This window comes from Ipomoea nil, unplaced genomic scaffold (assembly GCF_001879475.1).
Source record: "Ipomoea nil cultivar Tokyo-kokei standard unplaced genomic scaffold, Asagao_1.1 scaffold3087, whole genome shotgun sequence".
In the NCBI taxonomy this organism is placed as follows: Eukaryota; Viridiplantae; Streptophyta; class Magnoliopsida; order Solanales; family Convolvulaceae; genus Ipomoea; species Ipomoea nil.
This window is the reverse complement of record NW_017619515.1, coordinates 1,768,561-1,782,861: the sequence shown is the minus strand read 5'-3', so window position 1 is coordinate 1,782,861 and position 14,301 is coordinate 1,768,561. Positions and strand designations below refer to the sequence as shown.

At 37.4% G+C, this 14,301-nt stretch overlaps 2 protein-coding genes across 2 annotated transcripts; both read right to left on the bottom strand.

Moving 5' to 3' along the window:
* Positions 1-5,108: 5,108 nt before the first annotated feature.
* LOC109166249 (putative late blight resistance protein homolog R1A-10) lies at positions 5,109-8,477 on the bottom strand. The gene is made up of 3 exons (XM_019315172.1): positions 5,933-8,477; positions 5,602-5,800; positions 5,109-5,140 (listed from the first exon to the last, which is right to left on the bottom strand). Exons 1-2 carry the CDS (start codon positions 8,462-8,464, stop codon positions 5,750-5,752), a joined length of 2,583 nt encoding a protein of 860 aa, XP_019170717.1. The 5' UTR covers positions 8,465-8,477; the 3' UTR covers positions 5,109-5,140; positions 5,602-5,749.
* A 2,705-nt stretch (positions 8,478-11,182) lies between these two features.
* Positions 11,183-14,035, bottom strand: LOC109166118 (putative late blight resistance protein homolog R1B-17). Its single transcript, XM_019315006.1, has 3 exons — positions 12,498-14,035; positions 11,409-12,323; positions 11,183-11,263 (listed from the first exon to the last, which is right to left on the bottom strand). The coding sequence occupies exons 1-3, from the start codon at positions 13,959-13,961 to the stop codon at positions 11,183-11,185; spliced, it is 2,460 nt and encodes an 819-aa protein (XP_019170551.1). The 5' UTR covers positions 13,962-14,035.
* Between the last annotated feature and the right edge of the window lie 266 nt (positions 14,036-14,301).

Sequence of the window (14,301 nt, the reverse complement as noted above, 5' to 3'; positions counted from 1 at the left end):
GATCTATATATATCAAAAGCAGAATGCAAATTAAGGAATGAAGAAAGTGAAATGAGATATTAATGAAGCTAAGGATGACAAGGCTAAACACATGTAAAGGGTAGAAAATTATACTACGCAGCTTCTAACCTAAAAATAGCTTCAATTCTAACCTCAAAAGGTTGGGTTCTGTAAGTTATTTCACGTCGGATATCCTCTGCAGAAGTGACAGCGGAATGACAACACTGTTGGAACTCAATTGACTTCAAGAAACAAAATATCTTCCATAGTATGAGGGATTTTTTTCAAACAATAACAAAATTTTAGGACTAAGCGCTCAAGCCAACGAAATGATGTTTTATCAGCTCTCCATTGCTTGAGCTTTTTATCTTCAAGAAGCAAGAATTGTAATCTAGGAAATCCACTTGCTTCTACTTCCCATACTTTCCCATAAAAGACATTTTTCAACTTGAGAACTCCAAGCCCAGGTAACATGCCAATTACCCTTAAATCCCTTTCCGAAAGGTTAATACCATTCAAGCTCAACTTCCTTAGTTGTGAAGGAAACACAAATGGTTTTGGAAGGGTTAGAACATGGCCTAACAAAACGGAAATTGTTAGCATCTCAAGTCGTTCCAAACATTCAAGATTAACCAAAGTAATTGGATTGCCTCCAGAAACAAAGATTTTCAAATCTTTAATGTTTGGAAACCTGCAATATACTCCTGTTCTGCAATGAGTTGGACACACCCAAAATAATGTTTGCATATTGTCTTTATCCATGTTTGGAGGATCAATCACATAAGATTTGCCAAGTTCAAGATGTTGTAACTGCGGTAACTCTCAAATTGTTGAAGGCAAATGAATAGTAGGTGTTCCAAGTAGGGATTCTCTACTAGAAACAACAAGTGTTGCAAGTTTCGATTGGTTGACACTACATACTCAAGACCCTCAAACCATTCAGATACATATAGGTATCTCAAAAAAACTAAATCATGTAAGCGTATTGGGACTCTTTGAAGAAACGAAGATGGAGCAAAAGCCAAAACTCTAAGCAACTTGAAAGATATAAATATATCAGCATCTTCTTGAAAGAAGAAAATGGAGTGAGGGTTGTTTGTTCTTAACAACACATAATAGTCAAATTTATGTGTGTATAAGCTTAACCAGCGGCATGAATTTGCAAACATACTAGACCCTCGTGGAAGTTGCAGAATATTTAAAGCACAAAAAATGCCCTCTTTTTGAGCTTCTCTTACACAGAAGCTATGCAAAGCACTATGCATCCTACAATTCATAATTTTTTCACCACACCTTATATTGTCAATTAGAATAAGACTTCTATCAATAAGCTCTTGTAAATACCCATAAGCTTGATTTTCTAACTCCTTAAACTCCAATGGCTTAATAAATCCCTCAGCAATCCATAACCTAATTATTAGTTTCACTTTGATTGCACTACGTTTTGGAAAGACTCCAAAATATAAAAAAACAAACTTTTAAATGTTCTGGTAATTGATTGTAGGTGAGGGTTATTGTGCCACCATTTCCTCTCCTCGTGCTTTATTTTCTTTCACATCGAGGACGATGTAGCCTTTAAGTGTGTGGGAGGGGATAATTTAGGTGTTTTCTAAAAAAAAAAAAAATTAACTTTTTGAAACCTTGCTTGGATGACTCATTGTGCTTTGTGTTGAATAAATTGCCTTTATATACTTGAATTTGTGATTACTCCCCTTTGTTGGTTTGTGGTTTGCCTTGGTGGAACTTGTTACAATGCAACTTGTGATTGATGAGTCAAGGTGCAACACATGATTGATCTATTCTCTTGCCAATGGTCTTGTTAACCACTTAATAATTGAATAAATTCTTGATCTTGTGTGTAGTGCATTGCTAGTGAAGGCTTATGTGAGATTCCGATAATGGTTGTTTTGCTAGAACTTGCCTCATTACTCTCCAAGTGAAATCTAAGATTTGCATGTTTTGAAATGATTTAGGCCATTTTTGTTTAGCCCAAGCCTTTAAACCTACCCTTGTACATATTTGTTTACCCCTAGTTGTCCCCGTTGAGCCTTTTGTGTTTGTTCTATAAGTGCTAAGCACTTAATCCCCTTTGTGTTTGTTCTTCTTGTGTTAGCCCTTGTCATTTAACCCTTAAACCTTAGCCAAAATGTTTCCCTCCACCCTTGAGAGAATAGTGCACTTGTTCTTTTTGTTGGAAGTGATTCTTTTTCTTTTTGGAGCTTGTTTTGTTAGCAACACTCTCTATAATGTTATCTAAGTGTGATGGTCTAGATTTATTGAAAGAGTTTCTTTGTTGATTTCAAAAAAAAAAAAAAAAAAGAGAGAAAAAATGATGAGAAAATTGAAAAAAAAAAGTCATGAAAATGTTGAAAAGAGATGAAGAAATGAAAAAGAAGAAGTTTAATAAAAGTTTGATAGTTTGCTTTGAAAATTGTTCTCAACCTCCACTACTTTAGAGTGTTACTTTGTGTTTAGTTGTTAGTTGCTCCTTAGTTCTTTGATGCCATATCTCTCCAATCTCAATTGTGAATAAGTGTGAAGTTCTCTCTTTTATTTGATTTCCTTACCTCTTCTTTGTCAACCATTCACCCTTAGCCTCATTACAAGCCTAATAAAAGTCCTACTTGATCTTAACATGCAATCTTAGAGTTGAACTAGTGGGAGTATGAAGGGCAAGCCTATGGAATCTCATTCAAAGCCAAGTTTTGCATAATCTCAACTTAGTATTTGTGCACACTTGATCCTCACGCTCTATAATAATTTTGGTGCTTGGTTATTGGCTTGAGAATGGAACTTGTGTGGAATGCTAAGATGATTCTTGAAACAAGTTGTGTTGTGTCGAGTTGGATTGTGGTTTGTTAAGTTGTACAAAGTGGGAGTATGATCAACTTCGGTGCCTTATTGGTGATTTAGTTCTTGTTTTTGCTTGAGGACAAGCAAACGTTAAAGTGTGGGGGAGTTGATAAGTGTCAAAATGTTAATGTTTTCACCTTGCATTTAAGCTTATTTTCCTTGTTATTTATTATATTTTTGCCCAAAGTATCCTCATTTGATTCATTTGTGTGTTTATGTGTAATTCTTGATGAATTAGATGAATTGAGTGATTTTTGGGGCATTTTGGATGCTTGTAGAGCCAATGGGAGTCAATGAGAAGCTATGAAGATGGAGAAACACCTTTTAGAGAGCCAAATTATGGTGTGTTTATTGGTCTTGGTCATTTGGACAAACAAAGGCAAAAGTGGAGCAAAAGAGCAAGAAGTTGAAATTCCCGCACAAATCGTCCACTGCTCGATTTTTTGATCATATCTCTGCGTAGAAATGTCCAAACCAAGTGAATTTTATATCATTGGAAAGCTAACTTGAAGGGCTACAACTTTGATTCAAGCACCAAAGACTAATTCAAACGTTTAGAGGGTGAAAAAGTACCTAGAAGACAGTCGCAGTGCACAGAAAAATCACTGCCTGGTGGCCACGGGTATGGCCACGGCCGTGGCCACACCCGTGGCCACTGGACAGTACACATGGCCTTTCTGGCCACAGGTGTGGCCAAGGGCGTGGCCACACCCGTGGCCAGCCCTCTGCAACTTTTTGCAGCCCGTTTTTTACCCTTTTAAGGGGATTTTTCCACCCCAAAACATATCTTTCATTTCATCTTTCATTTCCCCTTCATTTCTCTAGTTAGGGTTAGTTTAGAATAGCTTAGATTAGTGTAGATTTGTGTTTCCTTTCCATTTCCAAGCTCAAGAACATTGCAAATCTTGGATTTCAAGGCTTCAATAGAGAAGTTTTCTTATTCATCTCTTCTCTTTACTTTTCATCTATGCTTTCAATTTCTCTTTCAATATTGTGTATCTATTGTTAGATTATGAGTAGCTAAGTGTTTTGGGACTAGGATTTGGTTTGATTTCTTGCTATTGATGCCTATTTGAGTTGTATTGCATAAAGGGGATTATTTGGGTGATCTAGGGTTGTTGTGTGAAATGGGCTTGTTGAGAAATTTGTGTATAATTGTTGGATCCCAATTATATGCTTGATTTGGAGTGTGTTTGTTGCTACGAGAATAGAGCTTGTACACTAGCCACACATTCACACACTTAATGCCCAATACGAGAGTATTTCGGGTATTAAGGAGAATTTATGCCTTGTGTTCTTTGCTTGGGCAACCTTGGGTTGAATTGCCACGAGAGTGGAGTTTAAGGTGAGGTTGCAAGTCCAAATAACTACGAGAGTGGTATTTGGACACTCTTGTGCATCTCACTTACCCTATGCCTTGATTTAATTCTCTAATCTTTAGTACAATATTTGACATCTTAGCTTGAATCAACCAAGTCACGATCCTTTGTTTTACTTATCTTATTTGTTATTAGCCTAATCATATCAAACCAACTCCTTACCAATAGGTCTAGCTTCTAAAAGAATAGTTCTAGCTTGTGCTTAACTCCGCTTTGCAATCAATTCCTAACATTACAAGAGCCATCTTCAGTGGAACGATATCTAAACTCTATACTGTAATTTGATACTTGATGGATGCGTGAAAAACGTCCCTATCAATATATTATGTTATTTTAAGTTTAAATTTATTAGGATAGGAAGTATGAAATCTTAATTTTGATAAATGCTTCTAAAATTTGAGTCACCATTTATATTTGGAAATGTTTACATAAGTGTATTGTGGTGTGTTTTTTATTTATTTCACTATTATTGAAAATAATTTTAAATGTAAAATGATTTTATTGTAAAAATTATTATTATTATTATTATTATTATTATTATTATTATTATTATCATTATTATTTCACTAGGCTGGTTTACCCCCTAACCTTTCCTGTCGTTCTTTGACAACTAGGGTCACAAGGCAAGATTTACTTAGTGCACACCCTCGAGTAGTGGTTGCAGGTTTTCCTCGTCACCCAAAAATATACATATTCGGACATTAGATAACCATCTTTAAGGGGAAATGAACTACACCTATAAATACACTATTACTATAAAAATATTGTTCAGAAGTTGAACTTTGAATGGCCTTTTTAAGTTGTTGCAATCAGAAAATCTTGGGATATAGAGAAATAAACTATGAAAGCACTGTACTGCAAGTGTTTTAGAATCAATCTGTCCATCTGTTGCCAAATATCCTCTATGCCTGCAGACAACGCTTATTTATATGATCACCAAAACGATAACTAAATGGATTGATATGGAAACTCCTCAACAGGGCATATTGATCATATGCAAGACCAGAAAGCAAGAAAAAACTAGTGTACGAGAAACAGAAAAACTAGCACAACTTCAAACACAAAACTAGCTTCAAACACAACATAAGTCAAGTGCTAGACTTTCTTCTTTTCTTTTTTTCGGGTGCTAACTCAAAATCCGGGGAGACAGTAGCATGGAGTTCAAAAGATGATGCTATTCAGTATCGATTTTTACCTCACATAAGAGCTTATCTTCTTCAGGAGACCATCCCCCCTTTTGAAATCGGAGTTCAAATAAGTAAACCATCTGCACAAACATTGTCACAACATCCATCCAAATGAGACTACACTCAACATTGGGATAAAATGGCGAATCAGAACAGTAAACCCAAGCAGTAAAACAACAGACCTCCTGAGACCAAGAAACAATGTGTCTCTCTTTGGGCTTTGAGGCTTCACTGCTATTAGTAGTCCCTGCTTTCTTCTTCATATTCTAATGCAACATACCTTGTGATTTAGCATATGAGATGATCACTCAACTGTTAACCCAAACTGCTTCAAGGTACAGACTCTTGTGATTCATCATATTCAGGTCCCATTATTTTGATCTATGAAAACAATGAAATGGGATCAGAAGGAGAAACAGTAGCACATGATCGATTTGGTAAAGAAAGAAAGCATTGAATAGGAAAAGTAAGAATGAATCATGTTGTACGTATAGTCGTATAGTAGCTTCTAACCTCTAAAATATTGTTTCCAGCATCGCGTTGAGATTCTAGAATACACTCGGCAGAAGTGATGATGGAAGGACAACACTGCTGCAACTCAATTGACTCCAAGGTATCAATATCTTCCATAATCATAGGGATTTCTTCCAAACAATAACAAAATCTTAGGACTAAGTGCTTAAGACATTGAAACGAACCTTCACCAACTATCCATTGCTTGAGCTTTTTATTTTCAAGAAGCAAGAATTTTAATCCAAAAAAACCTTCTTTTACTTCCCATACTTCCCCATAAAAGGCATTTTCCAACTTGAGAACCTCAAGCTGAGGCAACATGCCAATTACCATTAAATCCATCGTTGAAAGGTTAGCACCATTCAACCTCAACTTCATTAGTTGTGAAGGAAACATAGATGGTTTTGGAAGGGTTACAGCACAACCAAACCAAACTGAAATTGATAGCCTCTCAAGTCGTTCCAAATATTCAAGATTATCCAAAATAATAGGATTGCTGCCAAATACAAACATTTTCAATTTTTTAATATTTGGAAACCTAGAATATACTTCTGTTCTACAATGAGTTGGACACAACCAAGATAATGTTTGCATATTATCTTTATCCATGCTTGGAGGATCAATTGCATAAGATTTGTCAAGTTCAAGATGTTGTAATTGTCGTGACTCCCAAATTGTAGAAGGCAAATGCAAAGTAGGTGTTCCAAGTTGGGATTCTTTACTAGAAACAACAAGTGTCTGCAAGTTTCGATTGGCTAACACTACATCATTAAGCCCCTCAAACCATTCTGATACATATAGGTATCTCAAAAAAACTAAATCATGTAAGCGTGTTGGCACTCTCTGAAGAAATGAAGATGGAACAAAAGCCAAAACTCTTAGCAACTTGAAAGGTACATATATTTCAGCATCTTCTTGAAAGAAGAAAACAGAGCGAGGGTTGTTTGTTTTGAACAATACATAATAGTCAAAACTATGTTTGTATAAACTTAACCAACGGCATGAATTTGCAAACATGTTAAGTGACCCTTGTGGATATTGTCGAGTATTTACCGCACAAAAAATACTCTCTTTTTGAGCTTCTCTTACCCAAAAGCTATGCAAGGCACTATGCATCCTGCAAGTCTTAACTTTTCCATCAGAACTCCGAGTGTCAATTAAAATAAGACTTCTATCAATAAGCTCTTGTAAATACTCATAAGCCTGATTTTCTAACCCCTCGTGCTCCAATGGCTTCACAAATCCCTCGACAGTCCATAATCTAATAAGTTGTTTGACTTTGATTGCACTACGTTTTGGAAAGACTCCAAAGTATAAAAAACAAACTTTCAAAGGTTGCGGCAATTGATTGTAACTGAAGGTGAGCGCTTTGCTATCTAGAAATCCAATCAACTCTAATTCCTTCTCGACTCTCTTCCATTCTTGATGTATGTTGTCACACTTAGACATACGTTGTGCAACTACAACAATTGAGTGTGGCAATCCTTCACATTTCTCTACAACTTGGCTCCTAATGTTTTCATATTTAGGTGGCGTATGTTCCAGAGAAAGGTTATTACAAAATATATCCCAAATTTCTTCCGGATCTAGCAAAGTCATGTTATGAATATAGTTATATGGGTCAGTAGAACTCCGGCTGAAATGGGTAGTTGTTAGCACTATGCGACTTTTACTATAATCATTAGGAAAACAACTTCTTATATCATACCAAGCTTCATTGTTCCATAAGTTATCCAAAACAATTAGATACCTCTTATGTTTCAAGAAATTGTATACCTGCTCAGCTGCTAGATCATCTGGAATGCTTCCCTTTTTAATTTCATCTGGCTCTGCTATTGTCCAAAGAAGCTGGTGTAGCATTTGGCTAGCAGTATATCCCCAAGACATAGTAACCCAACCTCGTACACCGAAACGCCATGCAATTGATCGATCTCTAAAGACACTTCTGGCTAAAGTTGTCTTTCCGATGCCAGGCATCCCAACAATTGAGATTACTCTTAGATTACGGTCGGCCGAGAGGAGTATGTCCTTTATCATCGTATGATCACGGCCACGACCGACCATTGAAGAATGCCGTAAGGATGTATCATTACTGGGCTCCAAAGCCGCATTTTGTTTTAACCAAGGAATTAGTGGTTGACCACTTTCATTGGCCTCATCATCAGCTTGGTTGATTATGATTTGCAGCAAGTCTGCTGCGTTTTCTGCTGCTTCTCCCAAGATTTGGTGGAGTTGCTGGGAAGCTTTTTGTTGATCCTGTGTGTCTTTGGAATTGGCCAGAACGAAGTTGCTTAGTTGTATTTCGATGCGGTCCTCAGCATGAAGTGCAAAGTCTCTGATCTTGATTTCTAAATCTCTTATCGCAGCGCCACCCCCGGATTTCTCCTGCACAAAAGCTTGCAAAGATGAAAGATTTTCGAACAAAGATTCCACTGATATAGATGCTTCATCATCAAGAGAAACCCTTGGACTGGGTTGCAGAAACTCCAACTCCATTGTTGCCATGAGAGAGCTCAAAGCAACACAAGCCATCTCTCTCTCTCTCTCTCTCTCTCTCTCTCTCTCTCTCTCTCAAATTATTCAGAATTTCAGATCTCAAGTTTTCTCAATCAATGAGTGGATGAGCCAACAGCCCTCCAAACAGTGCAGAATAAGATGGTCTACTTATTAAGAGCTTCTGGAAAATATATTTTTCAAGAAAGTCAATTTCTGCCCCCTTCCGGCTGTCCAAAGTTGAATGTTGATTCTCAAATGCCACCTGGTTGGATATGGTAAAAAATGTGGTCTGTTTGATATGGTCATTTCTGAGTAAGCTTCTTATGATCTATACTTGCAGTGATACACCAACTCAATATATAGGTTGAGTAGCTCATTTATCTTTTCAATATTTCATTATATTTACAACATGGTCTTCATGTTTGGCCGGCCAAATGCCAGTGGATTCGAGAAAGTTATTAGTTCTAACCATTACTCGATTTGGTTCTCTGACCATCACATCAACAAGAAAGTTTGTCAGCATTTGTAGTGGCAACCCTCCCTCTGTCTAGGAAGCAATGATTTCTCAGGAAGAAATGGAGGAAGTTGCAGAGGATGGTGGAAAACAAGAGGAAGTCCACATGATTTTTATATATTAATAATGCATTTCAAAGAGAGAGTTTAATTTGCAAAGAGTTCCCTCCCCTACTTTATTCATTCTGCCATGATCACACTGACCAACTTAAATAACAGAGAGAGTTTCTCAGACCCCTTAGCTTCTTCCCCACAACACTTACCCCATTGCAGATCTCCAGTAGGTGCTGTCAAGGAAGTTTCTGAATTCATGGCCACACAAAAGCTACAAAACAGTGTAAGAAACTCTATCTCCACTCTTCTCCTATTCTATATATGTATCCAAGAACGTGTCGTTTTATAATTCTTTCATGGTTTCTGGGCATGCATATGTGCATCTCATTGGGCGGAAGCCAGTAAAGGATCAAGTCCAGCACTATATAGTTAGGGGGAGTGTCGGGCAGAGGTCTGAACGGCCAAGTCCAACACTCTGCCTCACGACAATGTTCATCCTCCTCTCTTCTATCAATGTATTCTTCTTTTTGATATGTTCTATATCATTGGCGATGTGCCAATCTGTAACTACATTCTATATATTCTGTACAATTGGCATATAAATACCGTAAAAAAGCCTTATGGGAACATTATTGGATGCCCTATCCAACTCTCCCATACAACACACAAAAGAATGTGACACAAAAAAAAATAATAATAATAACAACACTCTACACACTGTATTAGGCTGGTAAGTTGAGAAAGGATGCAGACCATCTTATTGTGGTCTTTGGGACCAGATCTTCATGGCCTCTTTGTAAAAACTCAGGTCATAATGACTGCAATCCAAAGGAAAACTGGCTTAAAAAAAATCTACACATGCCTGAAATTTTTGGATGAAAAGTCATGGTGGTTGAGCCCCGCAGAATCTGCATGAGATTGATTGGTAAGTTTTGTCATAAACTATGGAAGAGGGCCCTCTTGCACGATGGGATATGAGAAGGGTTCGGAGACATAGATTCCATTCCAAGCATTTTTAGTAGGAATTGTCTCTCCTGAAAACGAATGAAAAAAAGAGTGTCAGCATTGAATCGAGTTTAGGTCAGATAGTGAAACAATGAAGGGTGTTACTCACACTTTCTGAAAATTTCGGGCTGGGAATAGCTACTGCTAGTGATCTGAACATCGGGGTTACTTGAAGAGGGGAACAACATTCTTCATTTGAATAATCACATATAGTCTCATTAACGGGATTAACTTTGTCACAAGGTGGGAACATATCGACTGGAAACAAACAAGTTTTATAAGGTGGAAGTGACTATTAATCCAATTAAAAATGGGTTGCACAAAGTAGAAATCTTTCACACCTTGAGAAGTCGAGGCATTATTGCCAGATGCAATGCAAATTCATCATCAATGTGCTATACTCCGAGTTGCCTGCACAAACAATATATTCGGCACTCCCATTTTTGTGGACAAACATTCCCAAATAACATATTTAGCTTCCACGTGACAATACCTCCAAGACGGTTGACTGCATTCGTTAATGATTTTTCCCCGTTGCTAAAACTTTCTGGGGGATCTGGAATGTGAGTCCTCCTAAACGCCACAAACCAAACGTTATTTACTGGAGCATGATCATATAGAGTTGAAGCACACTAAATGAATTTTACCTTTGCTTCTTAAGGGGCACTGCAGATTCTGAAATGCTATCACTGTTGAGCCAACTTGGAAAGATAACCTCCTATTAATGGATGAATCACTGTTTTCTTTTGCTAATGCCTCGTTCTTCGCTCTCTTTTTGCAGAGGATCGTGAACCGATTCTTCACAGCATTATCAGTTCTGCACGAACAGACAAGCTTGGATTTAAAGCGCCATTAAAACCATCTAACTCAATCAGGAAACGGGGAATCCAGTGCATTTCATTACCTGCCTGAAATCACCTTCGCATTTCTGTCCATCTGTTACCAAATATCCTCTGTGCCTGCAGACAATGCTTATTTATAAGATCACCAAAAACGATAACAGATTGATATGGAAACTCCACGCCATCAGAAAGGTGACAACAGGGCATATCGATCTGTAGTTAATAATAAACGTTAAGAATTTTTGTGATTCGATCAATTCTAGCTTGCATGCATCCATACATTAGCTTGTCATCGTCATTCATCATCTGAAGCTATAAACTCTTGTGTTTGTGTACACTCTCATTCTTCATCTGAAGGCATAGACTCTTCTATGTCTGTACATTGTGATTCATCATCATATTCAGGTCCCACGATTTTGATCTATATATATATGAAAAACAGAATGCAAATTAAGAATGAAGAAAGTGAAATGAGATATTAATGAAGCTAAGGATGACAAGGCTAAACACATGTAAAGAAAATTATACTACGCAGCTTCTAACCTAAAAATAGCTTCAATTCTAACCTCAAAAGCATGGCGTAGTCTGCTACTTTTACGTTGGAGATCCTCTGCAGAAGTGACAACGGAAGGACAACACTGCTGGAACTCAATTGACTTCAAGAACAGAATATGTTCCGTAGTAAGAGGGATTTTTTCCAAACAATAACAAAATCTTAGGACTAAGCGCTCAAGCCAATAAAATGAATTTTTATCAACTCTCCATTGCTTGAGCTTTTTATCTTCAAGAAGCAAGAATTGTAATCTAGGAAATCCACTTGCTTCTACTTCCCATACTTTTCCATCAAAGGCATTTTCCAATTTGAGAACCTCAAGCTGAGGCAACATTTCAATTGCCTTTAAATCCCTCTCTGAAAGGTTAGTACCGTTCAACCTCAACTTCTTTAGTTGTGAAGGAAAGATAGATGGCTTTGGAAGGGTTACAACGCAACCAAACGAAATTGAAATTGATAGTATCTCAAGACGTTCCAAATATTCAAGATTATCCAAAATAATAGGATTGCTGCAGAATACAAAGACTTTTAATTTTTCAATGTTTGGAAACTTGCAATATACTCCTGCTCTACAATGAGTTGAACACACCCAAGATAATATTCGCATCTTATCTTTAATCATGCTTGGAGGATCAATCACATAAGATTTGTCAAGCTCAAGATGCCGTAACTGCGGTAACTCCCAAATTGTACAAGGCAAGTGGCGAGTAGGCGCTCCAAATTGGGATTCTTTACTAGAAACAACAAGTGTCTGCAAGTTTTGATTGGTTGACACCACATAATCAAAACCCTCAAACCATTCTGTAACATATAGGTATCTCAAAAAAACTAAATCATGTAAACATGCTGGCACTCTTTGAAGAAATGAGGATGGAACAAAAGCCAAAACTCTTAGCAACTTGAAAGATACATATATTTCAGTATCTTCTTGAAAGAATAAAATGGAGCGAGGGTTGTTTGCTCTTAACAACACATAATAGTCAAATTTATGTGCGTATAAGCTTAACCAGCGGCATGAATTTGCAAACATGCTATATGATCCTCGTGGAAGTTGCAGAGTATTTAAAGCACAAAAAATGCCCTCTTTTTGAGCTTCTCTTACGCAAAAGCTATGCAAGGCACTATGCATCCTACACTTCTTATCTTTTCCGGAAGAACTCCAATTGTCAATTAGAATAAGACTTCTATCAATAAACTCTTGTAAATTCTCATAAGCTTGACTTTCTAACTCCTTGCCCTCCGGTGGATTAATAAATCCTTCAGCTATCCATAACCTTATAAGTAGTTTCACTTTGATTGCAGTGCGTTTTGGAAAGACTCCAAAATATAGAAAACAAACTTTTAAGTGTTGTGACAATTGTTTGTAAGTGTGGGTCAGTGCCCTCCTATCTAGAACTCCAAGCAACTCTATTTCCTTTTCAACCTTCTTCCATTCTTCTGTTATGTTATCACACTTAGATAGACGTTTTGCAACTACAAGAATTGAATATGGCAATCCTTCGCATACCTCTACAACTTGGCTCCTAATTTCTTGAAATTTAGGTGGTGCCATATGTTTTTTCAGTTTCAAAAAAGGGTTATTACAAAATAAAGCCCAACTTTCTTCTTGATTTAGCAAAGTCATGTTATGAATATTGCTATTTGAGTAAGCATAATTATCCCCCCTCCTTAAAAAATGCGTAGTGGTTATCACTATGCGACTTCCATTTGTTTCATCAGGTAAACAATGCCGGATATCATACCAAGCTTGATTGTTCGGTAGGTTATCCAAAACAATTAGATATCTCTTACCTTTCAAGCATTTGTATACCTGCTCAGCTGCTAGATCATCAGGAATGATTCCCTTTTTAATTTCATCATCTGCCTCAGGTAGTAGTGTCCAAAGAAGGATGTGTAGCAGTTGGCTCACCTTATTGTATCCCCCAGGCATAGAAACCCATCTTCGTACATCGAATGCCGATGCAACTGATGGATCATTATAAAGACTACTAATTAAAGTTGTTTTCCCAATGCCGGCCATCCCAACAATTGAGACCACTTCTAGTTCACTCGAGAACCAGACGAGTTTGTTCATTAGCAGCACACAATCACGGCTACGACCGACCATAAAATTGCTGGGCTCCGAAGCCGAAGCATGTTTTAACCAAGGAATGAGTGGTCCTTCACTTTCACTCACCACTTGTTCATCATTAGTTTCCAATTCCTTGCTTTTTTCCAGCAACTCTGCTGCGTTTTCTGCTGCTTCTCCCAAGGTTTGATGGAGTTGCTGTGCAGCTTTTTGTTGATCCTCTCCGTTGTTGGCCAGAAGAAAGTTGCTTAGTTGTATTTCGATGCAGTCTTCGGCATCCAGAGCAAAGTCTCTGATCTGTATCTCCAGACCTCTGATTGCAGTACCACCCCGTGCCCCGGATTTCTCCTGCACAAAACCTTGCAAAGATGAAAGCTTGTCATACAAAGATTCCATTGATATAAACCCCCCTTCATCATCAACAGGAACCCTTGGATTTGGTTGCAGAAACTCTAGTTTAATTGTTGCCATCAGAGAAGTCAAAGCAACACAAGCCATCTTGATAGATCTCTCTTTCAATTCTAAGTATTCAGATAACAAGTTTAGTTTTCTCAATGAGTGAGTATTGAGTGGGTGTGGCCACATCCCTCCAAACATTGCATAAAAAGAAGATGAAAGTGGTCTGATCTGCTTGTTAAAAAATTGTTTTAATTTCTCTCTTATCTGTAAAACTTTGTCTCCACCAATGCTGCACATTCAAGTATTAATAAATCAATAATGGCAACAACTTTTAAATTAACAAATACTCTGTATATAATCACTGTCCAGGCCACCAATATCAATGTCCACCACCTAGCTTGCATAATATTAATCACCAGTGCCGGACTGTTAGAAAAAA